Source organism: Pseudopodoces humilis, chromosome 3 (assembly GCF_049639895.1).
Source record: "Pseudopodoces humilis isolate 2021_Gansu_Grassland_sample_001 chromosome 3, ASM4963989v1, whole genome shotgun sequence".
Classification (NCBI taxonomy): domain Eukaryota; kingdom Metazoa; phylum Chordata; class Aves; order Passeriformes; family Paridae; genus Pseudopodoces; species Pseudopodoces humilis.
The window spans coordinates 84,532,302-84,555,782 of NC_142202.1; the positions used below are offsets into that span (position 1 = coordinate 84,532,302).

The window sequence follows — 23,481 nt, forward strand, 5'->3', positions numbered from 1 at the left end:
TAACAATTCTCCACATACCCTACTAGGGCACAACTATGGAACTACTAGAAGAACCAGCAGGCTTAAGGATTTTGCAGCATCAAGAACAGTCTGTCCTGACAGACAGGATTTTGATCCTGATAAATTTTTATTCCTGTTAAGCCTTGGACCAAAATACATCAGGATCAACATTAGAAACCTGACTGTCACAGACAGATGAATCAACCCTCTGCCCAGAAATATCAGTTTGTAAAACCCTGAGGGATTTAACAGCGGAGCTTTGACCCTGCCTGTACACAGCTTTAGTGGTCACCACTGGTGACTTCTCTACCAGAGGTCACTGTAACATTGCAAAGGAGGAATAAAGGAATGGTTGTCATCAGGCCAGTCCTGGCATATGAGCAGATGTTACCATTCAAAGTAGGGGATCTAAGACATGGAATGTGACAACCCATGATCTACAGCACTGGCACACACCTTTCCACCACTTCTGCTATTGGTCACTAACTGCATACAGAGGGACAGGACGGGCAGCGAGGACTAATATTCCAAACTGGTGCATTAAACTCACCATATATTTTAAATTTGTAGCTTGGACTACCTAATTTCTTTCATTTAACAAGAAACCATTAACATTTCTTTCCCATTTTAAGCTGAACCTGTCTCAAGGACTAATTAAACCATTGTTCAGTAAGCTTTCTAGAAAACAAGGATAAAGTCTTGTAAAATTTCTAACATGAATAAATGTCAGGTCCCTAGAAATAAGAAAGGAGAGAAGATGGCATAGAAAAAAAATTTGCTGAAACTATTTTTGAAACAATTGTATATTGCCAGTTTTGGAGTATTATTTGGAGTATTATATTTTGGAGTATTATTTGAATTGGGGTATATAAACCTCAGAGTTAAATTTAAAAGAATCAATCTATTGTCATCTGTCGATTTTATATTCACCTTCAATACATTATTATAAATACCATCCTGTTTTAGAGTATACCACTACTAGTAATTTTAAAGGGTGAATTTTGAGGGTTTTTTGATCACAAAAATAAAGTAACAATAAATGGAATAAAGAAAAAGGCAAGGAAGTGCTGTAGACTCTGAATTCAGTGTAGCTATTACCTAACTCTGTTGCTGTCCTTGCACAACTTTTTGCTGTGACCAGACTGGTTTGGTAGATTTTGGTAAAATTTGGTACTGATTTGGTAAAACTACTGGAATTAGTAGTAATGGCTGGGCAAAGTGCACCAGAAGTTTATAATGCTGTATTTACTTCATTAATTGAGACTTTAAGCAATGTCAATGAAATATTATAATGACAATTATAATCTTTAAGAAGGAAAGGAGAAAGCACAGGGCTGGGGGCAGGATAGAGGATGAAGCTACAGAAGATGAAGCAAAAAGGACATGGGAAAGAGGCAGGAAAAATTGCCACTATCTGACAATAAACAGACATACAATAACAAGAAGTTAAATAAATTATTAAACCTTAAAACCTAAAATCTTGAGGAAAAAGCCTTTTCAGCTGAAGTATAGAATGAAAATATTTCTACTGATGATAAAAAACTTAACAGCTTCACTGATGCAGATGTTTTTGAAAGCGTACATATTTGTTATTTTAGTTTTATATTACTCTTCTTTATAACAGAACCCTATCACAGAATCTTCAATACTGCTTCAAATTGGATGAAAATTAGAGCAAACCAAGGTATTTAAAAATTAGCAGTACTTTGCAAAAGAAAATCCCTCATTAATAAATGAATAGTGGCACTAGACAACATGGTTTAACATTTGATGACTTTAAACATTTAGTGCTGACACAAAACCCACATCAACACCCAGATTCCGAAGGGACAAAGGATAACTACCTGGTTGAATTAGTTAAATTATTAACTACCTTAACTTCAACCTACATTTTTTACTAATTTTAAATGAAAGATGTTCTACACAATGTTATGATTTTTAACAAGGTTAACAGACATGGTGAAAAAAAAGGTGGGGGAGCAGACTTTGACTTTTTAGATAAAGATATTTCAGTCCCGTTTAGTTTCACAACACTGGAAAATGGTAAGACAGGGATCTCCAAGCTTTGGAACAAGAGATTAATGAAGATTGAAGATGGGTCCAAACTATTAAGTTTACATGTGGATCCAATTTACAGAATAATTTTTAGATGCAAAAACAAGTAAAACATCTCAAATCTGATAACTTCCAGTAAGCCCTTATAAATCAGTATTTCTTCATCTGCAAGTGACTAAATCAGCATGAGATTAGGTGTCACAACAAGCAAAGACTGTTTAATTGTGCATGGCTGCTATATAAACATAAAAATACAAATAAAAGAAAACAAAACAAATTTAAAAACTGAAGTTTGAAATTATTAAAATGCTGTCATGCATTGGGAGATCAGGACTTTTGTGACTAGACAGAAAATCTACCACAAAATACAACTGCAAAACCAAAGTTTCTTCAACTCCTTTAGACCTTACTACTGAGTTCAAAAACAAATACACATACCTGAATCTGAATGACAACAAAAAAGAACAACTGACATCTGGATCACAATGTACTTGGAAGTTCTTTATTTACTGGGACTAAATACCACCATGGAAAAAATGTTGGGCACACAAAGTATGGACAACTAACCAGATATGTTCATGATTCCCACATTCCTGTATTTACCTGATGGTATGTAGGCACTCTGCACTTCTTCCTCGCTTTGCTCTGGGCAGCATAAGAAGCTCACTGCACAGACAGGATGAGTGGTGAGTGAAACAGATATAGTCATGAAGCATTAGATGACATGGGTTATGCCAATGATAAGCAAATGAAAACATAAAAAGAAATGAGAAGCATTCACCCAGATAGATAGTCTGATAAGACTGCACATCTCAAAGTTATGAGTCAAAAAAATGCATGTAATAACTACATTTTCAACAAATTCATTCTAGTGTGGCATCTCCTTCTGTGATATTTTTCTTTAAAATTCAGAATTACTTTCTCAGAGCTCTTCATCATGAAACAAATACATAAAATGGCTACATTTTTCTAACAATCTCCTGTCTCATGAACTAATTAAAGGAGAACTGCTTTAGGGAAAGAAAAATGCTTGTTGTCTGTTTTGTGTTGCATTTTGTGGCTTCCTAAGCTGTAAAATCATAGATGTAAAAGCAGTGAAGGTTTGATAATGATTAAGTGCAGATTGGTTTATGGGAAGAATAACCAGTCAGCCCTTAGGGAAAATCAAAAGTATATGTTCATGTGAAATATTGTGTTTGGCCAAACATAAATTCTGACTCATGGCTCTTAAAGATATTTTGTAATGAAAATCCTAAAGAAACAAACAAAAAAGCTAATCAGCCATCAGACTTTTTGGGTTGTTCTTTCAAATTGAAGAAAATCTGCTATCTATTCTATTTTTCTTATACTGTAACCAAACACATACAATAGCCAGAAAGATGGTAAAATTTATGCATATTTATGCCTATGGTAAATATGACTATGATATGAAATAGCCCTTGAATTAAGCCTGTAGTTTTATGCACTTCAATACAATCAGGAAGATCAAGCTTCAAAACTCCCAAAACTCCTATCATTGTAAATATGAAAATAAAGGTAAGCTTTGTGGAAACATGTTAATTTTAAAAGAAGCAGGGACTCCCGTGAAGTACTATGGCAAAAAAAAAGAAAAAAAAAGAAAAAAAAAAGAGAGAAAATTACAAAACAGATAAAGCAGCAGTTGTTCAATGCATTTCATACTTTGTGCCATTTAAAATGATCCATTTCATTGATATACTATAGGCATTATTTATCTAAAATTATGAACTGGGCAGCTTGAAATAATGGCTTGTGAGTCATGTAGTATTTAATTACATCTAGAGCCTGATGCAACAATATGTACTACACTTTAATTGAATTTTTAAATTTTCTTTCTAAGCCAAATTTCTATTCATAAGCTCAGAGGAGTGACAGAATTTATATCCAAGGTTTCCAAATTACGAGCAACTATGGATTTTAGGAAAAGAGTTGCTATTTTCTTTAAAGTTGCAAAGTAGATGCAAATTCCACATTAAATCATAGGGCACTTTAATAATTAATATTATTAATATTAATATTAATCTATGTTAATATTTACCTTTCCTAAGCAAAATATTATCTATTGTAATTTGCCCAAAGCAAACACTAATAAAAAAATCATCCTGCAAAGTGATATAAAATAACAAATCCACCATGAAATCTTCTAGTTAAAAAACCAAAAGACAAGAATCCATCAAGAAGAATACCAGTATTGTGAGAATATGCAGTTCTCCAATAAATTAAGTATGGTTTGGGAGAAATTTAAAACAGAGATAACTATTCTCAAACAAATTTTTTCTATACTGATATTAACAGCTTTTACTTAGGAATAAAAGAAACACACAAAAAAAATAAAGAAAATAAAAAAAAAAGAAGTGCCATGCTCTTGAAAATTTGACAATGATTTCTTAAAAAAAGCTTTTCTTAACAGTTTATATATATTCATATATGTGTGTATATATGTATATAAGTATATATAAAACTGCTGAAGTGGACAAATAAGTTCCACTGGAAATTTATTGCAACAGATGCTTCTGTAAGAGAGTGGTAGTAACTATTTTTATAAATAGCTGTATTATTATTTAATATTGATTTTTAACCAGTAACAGATCATTGAGAAAGTTACTGAAACTAATCAGCAGCTGTAATTTCTGGCATCCAATTATTGGGTAATTCCTCACCTTTCAAGCCAAGTCTATATTAGATATCTATGTGAATGTACTTGTTTAGATGAAGGGTGCAGTAAATGCACCACGTATAATATCTACACTACTCTTTTATAAATACATAATATTTAACAAAACTGTTTTTTTTTTTTTAATTTTTGGATGTGACAGAGAATCTTTCTCAACTTAACCTGGTTTGGATCTTTCATATGATGCTATTCTTTTGTACTGAAAGCTGGCAAAAGCTGTCAATTAAACAGCCTTCAGAACTGATGAAATCTGGGGGAAAAGATAAAAAGGAAAATGGAGAAAAGGAGACCACTGAAGACAAGATTATTTTTCAAGGACACTAGGTACATGGACCCATCTTTAAATCCTGCAAATAAGCCACGTACATCCTTCATGTCTGATCTTTAAACTTCCAGAAAAGGTTCTGTCAACACTGAAAAGAACTGATGACTGAACAAATCCAGCAGCCCACTGCTCATCCCCAAGAAAGATTCAGTGTAAACCCAGCTCCTCTTCAACCATAATCCATGCATATATCACCAGTAATGTCTAGGTTTGAGGTTTTACTAAAGGATAAATTTCTAGACAGTTAACTGTCTATATTTATACTGACAAAGGCTACTTTTTAAAGCCTTTTTCTCTTCAAATCTGATGAATAAGAAATCAGTTAAATAAATATCCTCAGGAATCTTTTGAATCTATCACTTCCCAAGATAAACAGAAAAAATTTGCAATAAGTAGACATTACTTGAATTAGCCTAATTATAAATCTGACTACTATATTTAAAAACAATTTTAATTCACCTCTAAATGAAAATTCAGTACAAAAATCCAATTTAGTCAATTCTGTACACACTTCTTGCCTAGAATTTGAAATTTTAAATGTACCAGATAACTCATTAATTCCCACACCTATGTTACCATACTACAAAAGTAAAACAGATCATACACAAGATCATACACATCACTAAACTAGCTTAACTGCAAGAGCCATCTGTTATTCAGTCATTATATTGCTTCAAAACTGGCCAAAGATTTACAAGGATTTTTGTGATGTAATGTTTACAGGTTTTCACATGTCACTATGAAATGTATGTTCCATATTGAATTTACTGGATTATAGGGAAAGATTTTGATATACTTAATGCTAAAAGTAGTTAGGTACTGCCAAGGAAAAAAAATCAAAGACATTACTATGACAATTGATCTTGCCTGAATGCTAAGTTTGCTATTACATGATTTTTAGCTACATGATTTTTTTTAAGTAAACAACAGCCCATAAAGATTGATAATCTATGTGACTGTCATCATTATTTTTCACAACTGCTGAACTGGAATCCCTTTCTAAGCTTTTTTTGCAGCCATAAACTAAATAAAAATTCTAATTTCCTGCATTTTATCAGAATATCATTCCTAGACACCTGAAAACAGTGCCTACTAGGAGAGGTCAAGTGTTCTTCAAGTGTAGCCACTCCATGTATTCCAGGGAGAGATGTGCATGTGTCACACATCTAAGACTTGAAATTTTTGCACACTACAACTAGTACTGCAACTATCCTTACTATGCCTGGGTAATGTACAAAGTGTACCAGAATGTTACAAAAGATGCTGGGAGACTGCACCCATAGATATCCAAAATTTATAAGCATATGCATCCAAACCAGCATGCATCCAACTCCCAGCTAGGAGAAATTCATGTCTGGTATTTGGCTGGCTAGCCCAATGGGTAAATTCTGGTACATTACAAGAAGAACTAGGGCATACATGAAGATGTATGGCTTTCTAGAAAAAAAATCCCTGGGCTTTATTTAGGAAAAAGCAGTAGAGTATCTAAGATAAACAGACAATAATAATTTGTCTAGATATCTGCAATTACTGTCAACCCAGCACAGAGTTTTACAAAAAAAAAAAAAAAAGGTATAGGTAATTTAACAGTGGCACTAGATCTATCAGTTATGATGAATTCTCTCCCTTCACCATTGCTATCAGTCACATTTCTAATGAAAACTTGAAAATTAGGCAAACTGACAAAGACGTTTCTAAACTATTTTCCACGTTCAGGCTGACGATGTACCTTTCTTGATCAGACAAATACTGACTATCCATCTCTCTGGATCTGTAATCAACTGGAGTTCTGGAGGCATCATGGTGTCTAGTTGGAGAACGTGATCTTCTCATTTGATGAATTTCATCTAAACTCCTGAAAAGCAGAAATATATATGATAATCTTCTCATGAATAACAATGGATCACAGTACAAGTTTTTTGAAGGAAGTTTCTAATAATAAATTATTAATACATGATATCTGAAAGAATGCCATTAAAAATTATGCAATTTATACATGCCACTATTACCCTACAAATATACTTAAGTGGCTTCATAGAAGATTTGGCCACTGACTGAAAAAAAAATTTCCAAACCCATATATTAGTTATCGTACACAGATGATAAATCACTGAGAAAATATGAGTAAAAAGAGGTAGCTCTAACAAAGTTATGATTCCTCCCATGAGTGCTCTTTAGTGACTAATAAAAGCATATATCAAGTCTAAATACTGCACTAATAAATTTAGATACAAAAACCAAGCATTAAAATAGTGAAAAATTCCTGAACAAGAGAAAAGTTAATAATGCCACATTATACAAGCATGAAAGCACTTTGTTTCTCTTGTGATGCCTACCTCTGTAATGGCACATTTGGTAAACGTGAACGGGGCCTGCCCTGATCGTCACCACGGTGAGGAGACACAGAACGTGAACGATGATGTGTTGTTGTTCTTTGCTGTTCTGGCACAGTTAGCGTTGTGGATTTGCTTTCTCTAGTACTAGACCTATAACCTACTGGCAAGAGGGTAACAAAAGGCAATTAGAGAATAAAGGTCTGGGTTTAGAAACAATTCAGATGGCTAGTCTTCCAGGAGCACGTATCCAAACCCTTACACAACTTTCAGGTCATCATTCAGCTGTCGTACATCCCGATGTATCATGCAGAATAAATTACTAGCATTACCTTTAAATGTCTACATGTTCAGAGACTGAATAAATGAGACTTTTTGATGTACTGGAAGATGTGAAGCAGTTTTCTTACTTGGGGAAGAATATTCTGGGTATTTTGTGCATATAAAAAAAATATTTGAAAGGAATCTAAACAGTGCAGGTTTACCTCATCCAAAAAATGGAGAAACCATGTCTGCATACAACAGCACAGACTCACACAGGGCTGCTCATATATAAAGCATCTTTCTGCCTCTTGTTTCAGTTAAACACAAAGATGTCCTCCTACTGAACTTGGCCAAAGCCATCTACTTTAAAAAACTACTAGGATTTAGAGTATATTGTACTGAATATTGGGTGTTGCATACTTTGCAGAATTTTTTTTTCCAAATACTATGACTAAGCGGCAAAATTTCTCATGCTATTTTTTAAACAGGATTAAAAAAAAAAATAGTAGAATGTTAGTTCATTTTCAATATTTCAATGTTGTTGTGTCTTTTTCTATGTAACACACTGTTTGCCTTGTTTTGAATCCCATGCAAAACTAGACAATGAAGCTCAGCAAGATAACAGCTTTCAAAAGGTACCTCTTATCTTTCCAAAAGAGCCTAAGGAGATCTGCTCAGACTTAGGTTGCTCATTTCTAGGCATTTAAATGAGATTACAGGAATCACTTGACAGAAAATCCCCTAATGATATAGAAAGTCATCCCTTAAATAGTCCTTTAATCACTTAATGAATTCTTGCTTAGGTATCAAAATAATAATTTTCCTTCTCTGAATCTGTCTGGCATTAAAATCACTGCAATGTGTGATTTTGTTCAGCTAAAAAACCAGCCTATATCTGAAATTTTCTTTTCACGCAGGAAAAGACTATGATTTTAATAAATTTAATAAATTAATTTTTAAAATAAAATTTTAATAAATAATTTTTAATAAATTAAAATAAATTGCACTTTTTATGGATTTCATTACAGGTTTTAACTTTGAGGGGTTTTTTTAATATTTTATATAATTTGTACAATTCTTCTAGTTCTTCTCTGGTCTTCTACCAAATTACAAGCAGTCCCTCTTTTAAAAGTGTGCCCTGTATATAGAGTCTGCATTAGGCTTGATCATGTGTTCAATAACATTTAATAACCTCCTTAGCTGCAAGCTTGAACCCTGACCACAAACATCAAAGAAGCATTCACACTGTTTTCCCAAAATGTGGAAGAGTTTACCAATGAATCCTAATGGCCTCTAAAAGTTGGGAGCATGCATGGAACTATCTACTGGAGTTTGTCAACCCTTTAACAAAGCAGGACTCCAATGTTCTGCAGGTTTTGATATGTTGTGATGCTGGAATACCTTACCTGCCAAAAAGGGTTTCAGAGTCTGTAATAAAATTATAAAGAAACATGAGGATCTCCCTGATCTCAGGACAAGGATTGGGTGCAGATTTTGAAGCAAAAGGGGGATTCTCTCAGGACTTCAATAGAAATTCACAAGCCACAACTGGTGCAGAAAATGTCTAGGTCTTTTGTTAGAGGAAGAAAATATATGACAAAAGCTGGATGTATTCCCTTTCCCAGGATAACTAAATCTAAGCTGTATTTGCAAAAAGATATTTCATTTTCCAAATAAGCTTGTGCTAGAAAAAATCCTGTCATCTCTATCAGCAAGAAGAACAGTTTACATATATTAGACACTAAAACCAAATAAATCCTGAACTTTTTTCCAATCTTTAGGCAATTGTATTAAATTAAATACAATTTAAGTTTAAAAAATGAAATATGAATTTAAAATATATCTCTAGAGCATTTCTAGTCTCCCTAAAAAACTGCATATAGGATTATCCTGTAAACTCAGAAGTCTAGTATAGAAAGATGATTTTATGTTATATAGTTTGCATAGGCCAGCTGTCTAGGGAACAATACCTGAAGCTTATGCAGTGTGTGTACACAAAGCTTACAGAACAGAGACAGTAATTCATACTTATCACAACAATTAATTCAAGAATTGTCAAACTGGTTAAATCACACCCATACTTTCACAGTGACCATGACAGTGACAGGAACAGTAGCATTTCCTCATATCCTCAAATACAAAGGCTCTGTGCACTTCAGGGTGAGTAGAGAGAAAAATTTCGCATGGACCAGCATGATAGCAGCAACCAAGCTGATGGTAATTTATGCAGAAGTTTCTCAGTTGCTCATGGGAAACTGTCAGGTGTGACAGGAAATGAATGCAGGATGGATGATAAAAATGGTTCTAGCAAACATTTGATACCAGAATTATATTATTTTTTCTTAAGGACAACACAGACAATGACAAGGTATTGTATTGATGTCACCCTGCTGCTACAGAAGGAAGGCAAATACATTCATACAGGTTACATGTGACAGAAAAAGAAACTGCTCTGAAGAGTTACCCACAGCATAAGCAATGCAGCTCATTGAAAACACCACTGGGGATATTGCCAACTGTATATCAGTTTTTTTGTTTTGTTTTTAATTAAGGAAGTTTCTGAACCTTTAGTTAAACAGATTGGTCTCAAAACATGTTCAGATTTTATTAAAATCTTCACTGACCCTTATGGAGTACTGGGCTGCCCAGTACCATACAGACAGAGTGACTGGTTTAAGAACAGCTCAGCATCACAAGCTTACTTGAGACTTGAGCATCTCTCATATATGCAGAGGTTGAGTGACTTAAAAGAATATTTTCTTATTTTAAACAGATGTCAGCATACCACAAAAACCCTGTCAAAACAATTTTTGTTAAACCTGAGCTTGAAATTAAAGTTACTTTCAGCTGTTGATATACTTTTATGAACATATCTAAGAGCTGATTAAAAAAAAGATAGGCATATCACTGCAAGGAACTACTAATAAATGAGGATGGTATAATTACACGAAAGGTAAGATTAATTAATTAGTGATATGACAAGGGAATAATACTTTTCTTAAAATATTTTGGAATTTATTAAAGTACCACTATTTTTGATATAACAATCTTTGCTTCCACTGACAAGTTCTTCGCAGCTGCTGAAATTTCTAGGAAAATAATTTTCTATGTTATTAATAAATTCTAACACTGCATTTACCTTAACAATTGGTAAAAAAATTGAAATTATAGCTTTAAGGATTTTCAAGGTTAGTTAAAATAGCAAAACTATTTTCCTTCATATTTTCAGCTTGCAGCTTGGAGATGAAGTGAAATTTTCTGCTTTTACATTTTGTAGTTTTGTGTTTATTTGTTAGAAAATGAGCAATAACTGTTGTGAAAATTTTGAGATTCTAAGGTGGCTAAATAACTTTATTTTTTTTCTCCATACTTCAGGAAAAAGAGAAAATTAATAACTTTCAGGAGATTCTGCCTGACTAACTTGATCTATGACAAGACCACTCTCTTAGTGGATGACAGAAAGGCTGTGGATGTTGTTTACTTTAAATTATTAAAATCTTGTACACTGTTTACCCAGGATTCTCATGGAGAAGCTGGCAGCCTACAGCTTGGACAGGTCTTTAAAGGGAAATATTTTCTTATGCATCAAATGTTGTAAACTCAATTTTGATATTCTTACTTCTCATGCAAAGGAGTATCTTAAAACTAGACTAATCTGGTTGAAGCCAATAAGGCTATTCCAAAATGGTGCCTCACCATATGACATTAAAGGGAAATATGGATATTTTCTGCTCCTTCCCACATGCACACTGTGCAAGAGAATGTGTGAGAAATCTGAACCAGACAAGCGCTGGGGTGCACTCTGGTGAGGACCTTGGTACTGAAGGGCAGGAGGAGAGTAGGGGTAAAGGCTCTGCAGAACAAAAGGGAACTTGCATGGAACTTAGGTTTAACAAAGGAGTCTGCTCTATGGAGAAGATAGTGCACTGTTCATTCAGTGCAAATGAAGGGAGCAGTCCAAAGGCTTAACAATTTAGCAACAAGGCAAGTTAAGAAGGTTGGATAGGAGGGTAGAAATGCATAGATATGAACTTGATATCCAGTCACATTTGTGAATCTGTGCCTAAGGTTTTCAAACAATTTGACAGACACTGGGACTGCAAACGTTTCCCAGGTCTTACTGCAAAACACATTTCCATACACTGTCTAAGCTTTCATAGATCTGTGGCTGATGACTCATTGTCCCTGTGCCTGAAGTCCGTCTCCCTTTTAAGAATTTAGGTTGCACATGCAAACCCCACACCCTTATATGCACATTCACTTCACAGAGGAATCACAAACACATGAACTTCACTTAGAATTGCTGAACAAATGCATCAATTAAACTCAAAATGGACAAATTTGTTCTTGGTCAAGTGAACTAGCAGAATGTCTCTGTTTAAGTGGACTTCAGAAGGAGCTTCCTCACTATGCCCTTCAATTTTTGACTTAGATATATTCTCTCAGATCATTGCAAATCCAGTTCTAAAAATTAAATCCTGCTATTTTCTACAGTGATCTCTGAGAAAGTTTGGATCTGTGTGTTCATCAAAGGCACACCCAAGTATGAAGTCCAAAGAAATGTCAGTAAGAGTCAGTTATTCAAATGCTGGCCAGCGAACAAAGTCCAATACATGCAGCTGAACCATTTTGAATGCTACCTGTCAGGTGGAAAATTATTTATTTCAAATGGATGCATGGAAGGACTGGCAGCTGAGAAAAAGCCCCAGTTCGTAATAGAATATACTGAAACTTTAAATGTAAGTAAGCCTAAAAAGATAAACCAGTATCTACATTTTCAACTATAACCGCCCCCCCCCCCAAAAAAAAAAAGAAAAAAACTAAAAAAAACCCAGGAAAAATATTTAGAGCCAATTATTTATATTTAATTTTAAATGCTTACTCTCTCTGCTGATGTAAGAATATCAAATATCCTAACTAGGCATACATGAAGGAATTTCTCTCTTAGCAACTGAGGAGCAAAGTATATAAAATAAGAAAAGAACCCAATCAGCATCAAAGGAAGGAGAATTTGTCTCCATTAACATCAAGAGGATAGAACTTTAATAAGATATGTGATTTATTTGTACAGTTATTTAGTGGATAAATAAATTGTGAGATTATTTTAAACACAGACCATGAAGACAGAAAGCTTTCTGAATGCCACCATGATTTAATTCAGTGATTTTCATCAGGAAGATCCACAGAAAAATTGATTTGGTGCTGGCAATGACATAGTGACTCTTCAGTTAGCTTGGGACAATTGGGAAATGTATTTATCTGACTTGTGGCAACAGTGAACAAGAACTAGAAGACTGCGGTATCCAAGATAGTCCTCAAGATTTTCAGTATGTAGGAATGCTGAACTAAAATTCAAACCATGACAGTCTCTACAAGTAAATATTTATGAACATTTAGGGTAATGATAGTTCATGAAGGCTTATGAAAACTATAAAAGATACAGCCATGCTACATGCATCTTAATCTACTGCCATGCATTATCAATAAAGTCCATGGGAGACTGCATTAAAACTAAGTTTCAAGCAAAAAGCAAAATAATAAAAAAAAATGCTTTCAATAAAAACTGAAATCATAACTATTTTAAAATGTGGGCATCTTTTAAATTTAATTTGTATTTTAAATAATGCTTGGAGCGTGACAAAGTAAAAAATTAACCAGTTTGAACCAAGAAGTGGGTGCCATATGACGAGTGATATGCAAAATAAATATAAATTAATGAATAGTAGAATCTTTTAATTTACCAGGTATGGGACAGGTACCATGGAATAATCAGGAAAACTGCTTTTTCTACAATGCACTCCCCAAAACCAGTATCCTAAATATTCCAAAATATTATAAAGAAAAAAAAAAAAATCCAAACAAGCAAAGAAGAGGAAGAAGAAAAGGAAAGCAGGACCATGCTGTTCATCCACGCACCTGGAGGAACAACTCCAATACCATCATCAACATCAAAATCTGAGATGTCACTATCACTGATTGGCCGAGATCCTGCACAACAGTAAGGTAAACAAATACCTGAACATCTGGTCATGTTACAATATATAAGAATAACTTCATTTAACAAAATAATGAAACCAAAAAGATGCTTTTAAGTCAAAACAATAGAGAAGGAGAACTAAACTGCAGTGAATAACTGATGCTTCACAAGACAGCTGAGCCAACTTAACATCTTACAGCTGCTGCAGCCTCTTTTCCCTTTCTCCTCCCCTCAAGTCCTCAGTAATCCTCTGCTAGGCTAGTTTATCTCACTAAGCCTCCAAAAGCAAAACTCAAGTAAAGGAAAAAACCACTTTCATGCTACTTCAGTGAATATGCTGAATCAGCTTACTGAACGGGAAAGGAGATGAGGCAGCATATGGTGAGAGAGAGGAAGAGGAAACAGCACTGCCAGCTTTTAGAAAAAACTCAAATATCTCACAAAAACTAACCTTTAATTTGCTGTCTATATACATATCCTCCATTTGGATCTATGCAGCAATTACAGCAGTAATATTTACATATTTATAGTTCATTCCTGAATGTGCAGTGATTTCCTACACATTGGCTGGAGTGAATGTCTTCCATGTTTTAGAAAAATCAGAATAATAGCTTGGAAGTGTATTTTAAAACAATCCTCTACATCTTTCATATTTCTAAATAAATCTTAATTTAAATGAACAGAGAAAGTACAATGTTGAAATATATCCTTTTAACATGCCTCATACAAACCTGAAATCAGATTCATGGAAACAACTGTACCTCCCAAATACATGAATACAATTTCTCTTTTCTGCAAAAGTACACTTTAGTGAGCATATTGGAGGTTGAGACTAACTTTATGATGAAAAGTGTTTTTAAGCCTTGTAAGTCTTTAAGGACTTCTTTTTAAAAAATAAAATGCTTTTAATTTTTTTAAAAGTATCCAATAATTATAAACTTCATCTTTCTATTTAAAAAAAAAAACTATGAAGAAAAAATCTTTGAACAATTTTGTTTTGCTATTGAAAGCCAAATCAATTCCAGCAGGTTTCATGCACTTAAAAGTTTTATGTCACAATTATAAGACTGACGTGTCATAATGTCATAATTTAAATTGCCTTTCTGCCACACATTTTCATTATTTTTAAAGACTATGAAATAGTATCTTTTTTATTTGAAATTTAAGTACCATTACACCCTATCCAGCATTTCTAACTTAAAATTTAAGAGATCTAATGGAATTTGGACCTACTTTGTAATTTTTTGCTAGTGCTTTCTCCACCATGAACATGTCTTCTTGGCATGAATGGTGATGGCTGAGGCAGAGGTAGTGAAGATTCATCATGAGTCTGTAGCTTATACCAATGTGGTTCATCATCTAAAAGTGCTGTCTCCAGCTCTATAAGAATCTAGTAGAAAAATCATCAGGTTTCAATTTTACTTTGAAGGCACACAGAGAAACACATATACAAAGTACATATGCATATGTACTCAATCCCAAGCAATGAACTCAGAAGAAATGTGATTTTATGCATCACCTCTCCAAGGAATTCACTCTCTTCTTCTTGTACTCTTGGCTGATCCCATACAGTAATTTCAAGCATTCGCTCTCTAAAATCTCTACGATGTACATGTGAGTAGAGAAAAGTTTGATTCCATTTTGGCTCTAGACTTTTCTTTACTGTTTTGGTCCTTCTTTTACTTTTATCGCTGCAACATAAATATTTTTTGTAAATTATTCATAGAGATAAATCAGAAAATACCATGCACTCATCAGCACGTAACTGTTTTCTTTTTCTCTTAGGCAAAAATGCCTAAATGAAGAAAGCATTTTCTTCACAGTGGAACACATTCTTATAAAAGACCACAAAGTTAAATTGATACTGACTTACATGATTCAAGTGTAATTTTTTGTTATAATTAATCTAGCTATAAAAAAATGTAAAAATAAGTTCTTCATAAGCACTCATTAAAAGTTGATCCAATACATGGTAAATTAAAACATAATTTTCTAAACTGGAATACTGTTACCTTCTGTCTGGAAGAAAATACATTTTTACATAGGGATTTCTGGGGCGTCCATCTACTCTTGGTGGCAAATCTGTTGCTTGTAGAACATTTACTATTAACTGATGTCCCACTTTGTCATACCATAGTTTAACCTACAGGAATGAAGTTACCAGAAAACATTACTGAAAATGGAGAAGAAGCAGAATTTTCAGATTGCATCAAAAATAACCACAACATAAAATTGTTCCCAGAGACAATGAGATAAATTGCATTTAATATCCCTTAATATTTAATTAGGTTAGATGGAAAAGATGATGGTATGTACCATAGACTGTTATATTTATCACAGCTGAATAAAATTATGATGCCTGATTGTACTAACATTGTTTACTGTACTCACTGCACAATCTTGGGTCTGTAGGTACACCTAAAGCAGCATGTCTTAGCACTGCACCTTAAAAGCTACATTAAATAGGAAGCTCTGCCTGCATCTAATCTCAATGCATAGTCAAAATCTATCTACTCAGATTTGTCACCCTTTCAAAAGTGTTCATGGAAACAATAATATAAAGCTATATAACTTCTTAAGAGAATCATAATCAGGAAATTTTTAAGCCTGCTGTATACTCATAAACTAACATGATCAATATAAAAAAAAAAAAGAATGTAGAAAACAAAGTCTAAGTACCGACAATGTTTTTAATAACCAGGATTTCAATTAGTATTTCAAGAAAGTTCCAAGATGTATCTAAATTAAAATGCATTACTGAATAGTGTAATGCTTGCCAAATACACAGTCCTTTAAATGATCCCATAAAGAAAATAGTGATACTCTGCTCGCAGTCTGCAGATGCAGATTATTGGACATGTTCAGCAAAGCCACTATTTTCAATGCAGAAGCTGCAAAATGACAAGTTTCAAGGCACTTTTATGGGCTTTCCTCAGCATCAATTCCTGCACTCTTGGGTGTATTAAGACAACAATTTTGTCTTCTGTGATTACAGTGATTGCTTGTTAGTGTGTATGGAGGGTGTCAAAAAAAACTTTTGAAAGATGTTAATCTTTACCAACACTGAACATTTCTCTTGGCCTCCCAATAGACCTTGGGAATGTGCAGAGCTGAGGGACCAGCACTTCACAGACTTCCTTTAAAAACTCAAGAAAATCAAAATATGCTCACAGAAAGCTGCCCTGGTAGGACCTGAGGTGCATCCCGTAGGGCTCCAGGGCTAGTTGGAGATATAACAGAAATAGAAGGCCTTTCCATCTTCTGAGATTCAAAAGAACTTGAACCTAAAATCACAAGAGAAACACATGAATTTATGATCCAAAATTTGGATAACTTATAAACTGCTTTTTCTTTGAATTGTTTAAAGTTGATGTAGAAAACACAGTGAAAAGACTGCTTGTTTACCCCTACACCCTGGATTAAACCTGTCATTTTTTGGTTTATTTGAAATAACATATTAAAAAAGAGTCTCTCATGCATCAAACCATAGCAGGTGTTTTAAATAAAATACTGTTCTCTGACTGAATTACACATCTGCCTTTCCACGCAAAGTACTCTGATACTAAGTCTTTAATGAATAAACCACATCTGTTGTATGGATTATACTCCCAGCAGCCTCTGAAATTTTAATAGGAAGACATGCAGGGCATGCATCTGGCATGGAGGATATTTCAGCAACTGCTGGACATCATCAGCTCTCCCCTAGTGAAACAGAGCCCTCCCTAATGATATTAGCTTGTTACAAGTAAACACACCTTCCCACACCCAGGGAAGGTTTCTATTTGCATCTCAGGAAAGGCTCAGATGGGAAAGGACTGGGAACCACAGCCCTCAAATACTCTGGCTGAAAACATTCAAATGGCATAGTTAGAATGTCTTTTGAAATATGCACTAAAAACTCACCTAAGCAAGGTTTTCTTGTTTAAAAAATAAACAAGAACTCTGGACTTAGTCTGCATGGTGCAGGAGGTGAAATCCTGACACCATTTTTACATTTGGCAGTCCCTTATACCTGTTCTCTCTCTTACGTTAGGGGAAATAAATTATTATTTTGGTGCTAACAACACAAGTTATAGAATTAAAAATCAGAATTCTGCTAAGATCTGAAATCTGTATATGTTTAATAAAATCCATATTGCTTCAAACTTAACACACAAGACCAAATACACATTGAATTTTGTCATGCAAAAACCTCAGAGCTAATGCAACTTCCACAGATCATATTTCAGAAGTTCCATAGCTGAAATAACTTAGCTGGGTACAAGATCATGCTTAAAGAAAAGGAACAAGGTTTTTACTCACTAGACTCTAATGGGGGGTGGGAAGTCTCTGGAATCCGTGGAATATCACTAAAATGTGAATATATAGTAATTAGAAACAACAGAGACGACCTTCGGCCATGACAAATACATTGTTGGGACAGTTTTTTGGAAACATGGATCTGTTTCTGTTCTAACAGGTTACAAGGAGAGAAAGGGGAAACATTTAAAGACATACTTTCCACCACCATTCGTGAAAATCACACTAACACAAACTACCTTCAGGTTAAGGAACTAGCAGATATAACAATATGAGCGCTACAACGTTAACATTGTGAATGGATTACCGGATACTTTAACAACTGGAACAATAAAGAAAGAGAATATACAGTACATAGCTGTTCTTCATTTGCCAAAAGGAAGTACAGCTATGGGTGTTCAACTGTTTTTGTAGGAACAAAAATCAAAAAAATAAGACAAAGATTAACTCACTAGTAATTTTTATATAAACGTCTCAAGGAGTTCAGAGAATGAAACTGATGAAAATGTCTTACAATAATAAAAAAAGAAAAGAAAGAACATTAACAATGTTAAACAAACAAGTGAATAATGCATTTTTCCAAAGGATAAAAGAAAATTAAACCATATTACAATTGGGTGTGGACATTTTTCAACACATACATATCCAACATGTATTGGATATATAACAGATTATAAGCAAGATAAAATTATTAAGTCCACACACATCTATCACTGTTTTCCCATCAATAAATTTACTCTTCCATCAGAATCTGAATGATGCTAGTTCCTGGCTCTGTCTATTCTCAGCCATCATTGAAAATACATTACAAAAGCAAAAATCATCTAGTATTGCACAAATCTTAACAAAGCAGCAGAGGACGGAAATGGGAACAAAACTCTTCAGTGAATTACTTGAATGTATTTTCATCCACACAGACTAATCCAAAATTGGAAGTGCAATAACATTTCTGAAAAACATTTACAAGATTTTAAGTCTATAGTTGAGAATTTAAAAGGCATTCAGACAGTCTGCACAGTGAAACACAGAAATCTTTCTGACTTGGAAATCAATAAAACTAAGCCTCTTAGGTATATAAAAGTCACTTATGAAAAAGAAGCAGGCACTTATATCAGAAAAAGAATGCAACGGTGCCCAATCACTGAGCCTTAAACTCACTTTTTATGTCCTGCAATTTAAACTTGTGGTGCCTGTGTTCTAAAATAGACTATTTCAGCTCTATGTTGATGTCTCAAATCAGCTCAAACCACATATCACTAAACAAGAATGTGCTTCTCCTTGCCTTGACCTCATGAGTCAAGAAAAATGTGGTTTCCTCAAACTCATGGAATTATAGCTGGATTAGTCTTCCTTGACATGGCACAGTACTATTCTACTCACATATGAACAGATTAATGACCTGTAGCACAACAGGGCTGCTGTGCAGTTTTCTTCCTCTTGACATTTTCTCTTTTTCAGGTCAGGGCATTTCTCATCAGTCCGAAGTATTTACTTACCATAATCAAACAGATTTTTCTGTTCAACACAATGTTAAGTCTGCAATATTTTTTTTTGCTATTTTTTTCTTATTTTCTTATCCACAGGATAGCACTGTTTGTAACAACATCACTTTTAGGATATCTAAATGAAGGTTCACATTTGCAAGGACTGTTTCAACATAGAAAGTGCTGCCCAAACATTTTCAAGTTCTGTAGTCCTGGTGTGGTTAGAGAAAGACTAAAACTAATTCTGTTTGGATTTTTTTTTTCTCGTATTGTCAACAATACAGTAGAAAAAAATAAAAAAAGGCTAAAAATAAACTTCAAATATTAATTACACATATAAGCATTTAATAACTGATTCATATTTATGCTAAGGCACTGTCACGGTATTACAACCAACACAGAAAAATTTAGTAATAAATTAACATGAGAAACAGATCCACACAGCTTACAAGAGGATTAAATGTTGGCATTTTAATTAAAGAATGAACATTCTGAAACTATAATCTGAAACTTTTCATGTATGAAAATTAGTCTTATCTAGCCTGCTTTTAATTTTGCACTGCAGAAAATATTCTGACATACAATTTGCAAAAAAGCCCTTTAGAAGAAATAGTAGCGCATGACTTAAAATATTCAAAACTAGACTAGTCAAAGTAAAACAAAGTGAAAAGTTTCACAACTGCTTATTTAATACAGTAACAAAATTTTACTCCCCTCTGGAGCAATATGAACTTGAGAAAAGTAGTGTCAGACACACCTGCAGTAAAGAGGTGACAACTTCAAACTTTGTCTTTCTATCTCTACCTTGGAACAAAGGTACGTTGTGGTTTTACATGGTATTACATATTATTATCTTATGTCTGATCCTTTCACACCTCAAGGACTATATAAATTAAACCAAACTATACCATAGGCTGAAACTTCTCTGTGCAGATATATGGTTTGTGAGAATCATTATTTTGCACAGAACACCTATAATTTCTCTGAGGGATATAGTCAAGATACTGATCTCTGAAAATGAACCAAATTCAAATGTGGTTGTAACTCACACTTTTTAGGTTGTTCTAGGAACAGATGTATGATAATCTACACCCTTGGGAGTTTCTAAAGAGTGTCTGAGTACCTCTCCCCAGCGCTCATCCTGCTATTTCCAAAACCATTCCTTCCCATCAGAACATGGAGATCAATCTGCAGTTTGCACTAATGACTTGAGCAGCTCTCAGGAGTTCAGCACTGCCTGGTTTATGATGGAGGTTGAACCTCCTTGCCAGGACCTAGACCACAATAACAGACCCTGCACAGAGGAACTGAATCATATCAGAGAAACAGCAGTTTTGGCAGCATTACCTGTGGAAATCTAAGCAAAGAGAGCTAGCATCTGACAAAGAAAGCAGAGACAAATGAAAAAAAACATTTGTTTTACCTGCACTATCCCATAGAGCATACAAGAGATGGTGAGTTAGTTATGCCACGCTTCTCCTCCAAAAAGTACACTGCCAGAGGATTTTCTGTGCTGTCCTATATTAACCACCTCTCACAGAGTATGCATATTCACAGATAATTCTTTTCATATTGAGATAGCCAGCCCATTAATTCTACTTTTTATAGGTTTCTTATCTACCTTGTGTTGCAGCCATTAGAATTAGTGTCAATTAGTTTCTATGGAGTTTCCACGGTACTATTGCGGTTATACTGTTTATTGTTGTTATGCCTTTAGCTGCTAATAGTGTTATGTGCTTCACATTTTTCTCTAACAAACATCCTACAATTATCCATTACTTAAAATTACATTTGCTAGCAGACTCAGAAATCCAAATTTACAAGACTGAACAAATTGTTTAGACTGCGATTTTGTAACTGGCAGTCTAATTTGTGGATTTACAGTCCTTCCATTATCCACTTAAGGCAAACTGTGTCATATTTGGGCTTTTTAGACCTAATATGCTAGGAATTTTTAAATCAAAACCATTAAAAGTGCTCATACATTATTTGCATTATTAATACTGAGAGATGAAAACACTTAAATTATATAGATGAAATACCATTTTCAGGCCTTTCGGGAAGTTATTCCCTCACAGGAATTTTAGCTGTAATGGATTATCACTTCATGCTGTATCAAGCAATTTCAACTTTGCTTAGTCAGCACCTAAAAGTACCTACCAAACTTTGACATACTAGATGTGTTGGATGGGATGAAATAAAATTCCCTGTCATGAATCTGAAACCATCACACAGTTTAAAAACAAGTCAAAGTGGAGCTGGGGACAAAATCAAAGTGATCTGTTAATGCGAGCAAACCTTTTTCCATTACACAACAAAATTTACATACATCATATTTATTAAGAGAAAAGAAAAAAGGGGAAAAGAAAATCCTGTGCAGCATGCTCTTTCTTTTGATAACTACTATTAGGATTTTCTCTGTTGTACAAGGTCTGAAACTTTCAGTTCTTTTCAGATGACAGACAGGTAAATCCCAGTCTGACATAAAACAACTGGACTTTGACTCATTACTGCAGGTTAGAAGGGATCTGACTTTAAAGTTCTATTCTCTAGGATATTTATTTGTTCTCATAAAAACCCCAAAAAACAACCTGACCCTCAAGCAAAAGAAAAAAAAAAAATTAAAATCTATTGAGACACAACTCTACAAGAAAAACGTTGTTTCATTATGCAAAAACCTCCATGCTAAGACTCCATTTATCTCGAAATAAAAGTAAAAGTTGATGTGCTCTATTTTTGACTATTTACTGAAAAAATATTCTTGCACCACCCAAAGAAAAACTTCACATTTTATTGGTACTATCTCTGGCTGCACTTTTCTAGCGTAAAATCCACTGTTCATATTCAGGAACATCCTTTGATTTTGAACAAACTTCAGAAAAAGGGTGTTATTTTTTAGTTTTTCTTCAGGAATGTGGCACTGGCATGCAGACACTTTGTACCAAATTTTTCCAAACTAATAGATTTATCAAATTTGTAAACTAAAAGAATATATTTGGTTTAATACTGAAATTATCTTAAAAGTTTAAGGGCACAACAACATTTGCAATATTGACAGCAACAAATATTTCTAAAGTCCATTGTTTAAAATGCTAATCTAGCATTTCCTTTTGCATCAGTTGTACAGTTGATACAAATCTATTTCCATGTTTTCTTCAGCTGAGAAGTGGAATTTAAGTCATGTCCGGTATACACATATTTATTTTTTGCTGAGTTAAATATAAAAACTAGACTTCAAATAATATGCCTTAAGGCAACTGAATTTAAGAATATCTCCTAATTTATCTGACTCAAAAAATGCAAAATAAAGCTTCTACTTCCCCACAGACTTCAGCTGGATGGTAATTTTAGTGTTTAACAGCCACTCTTACTGCATCAGACTTTCATCTTTCATTAGAAGGTCAAATTGATAGGTGGAATTACCTATTAATGTCAATCTTATTTGATAGAGATTGCCATTAAAAAGGCAAAATTTGTTTGCTAAATAGAGCTACACTCAAATAGCACAGACAAAATCAGTAACCTAAATGTAAAAGAAGAATATTTTAGTCAGAAAGAAAATGAATAATTTTTTGTTTCTAAAACTGAAAAAGTATATTTGAGACAAGCAAAATTTATAATTAAAATGAAAATAGCAAATTCAAAAGAATCACTTCTTATTGTAAACCATGTGACTCTTTCGCAAGGTGAATGTGAATTTACAGTAATTTATTCATATTCAATTTTGTAAGACTTTGCTCAAAACATTCCTGATATCACTAATGCAAGGCCAATACCCCTAATTTTATCAGCTTGAAAAGTTTTATTTTCAGTCTAAGGTTTATTTGGGAAATTGAGAATATAAGAATTGTTGACACAAAACCCCAAACCTGGGTTCATAATAAAAAACCAGAGATTACAAACATAACACATTAATGGTAATTTTTTATTGAAGCTTTTGCTTCTATATTTGACTTAGATAACAATCATTTAAGGGCAAATACAGTCTATTCAATTACAAGTTTTGTGTTTCATTTTTTTAGCTCTTTAAAGAAGGCCTGTTTAAAATCCTA

The 23,481-nt window shown here is 33.8% G+C and overlaps 1 protein-coding gene across 24 annotated transcripts in view; it reads right to left on the reverse strand.

Moving 5' to 3' along the window:
* The window catches only part of RIMS1 (regulating synaptic membrane exocytosis 1), a 299,841-nt gene that overhangs the window by 96,137 nt on the left and 180,223 nt on the right, over positions 1–23,481 (reverse strand). For 11 of the 24 annotated variants that reach the window (XM_088053101.1, XM_088053107.1, XM_088053099.1 and 8 more), the window contains exons 10-18: positions 17,949–17,995; positions 16,818–16,930; positions 15,659–15,789; positions 15,166–15,337; positions 14,880–15,036; positions 13,586–13,657; positions 7,409–7,568; positions 6,802–6,927; positions 2,659–2,721 (exon numbers count right to left, since the gene is read on the reverse strand). In XM_088053101.1, coding sequence (XP_087909227.1) covers positions 2,659–2,721; positions 6,802–6,927; positions 7,409–7,568; positions 13,586–13,657; positions 14,880–15,036; positions 15,166–15,337; positions 15,659–15,789; positions 16,818–16,930; positions 17,949–17,995 — 1,041 coding nt within the window. Of the gene's footprint in view, positions 1–2,658; positions 2,722–6,801; positions 6,928–7,408; positions 7,569–13,585; positions 13,658–14,879; positions 15,037–15,165; positions 15,338–15,658; positions 15,790–16,817; positions 16,931–17,948; positions 17,996–18,397; positions 18,411–23,481 lie in introns of those variants that run through there. The other 13 variants (XM_088053108.1, XM_088053100.1, XM_088053106.1 and 10 more) reach the window with 5 other exon arrangements.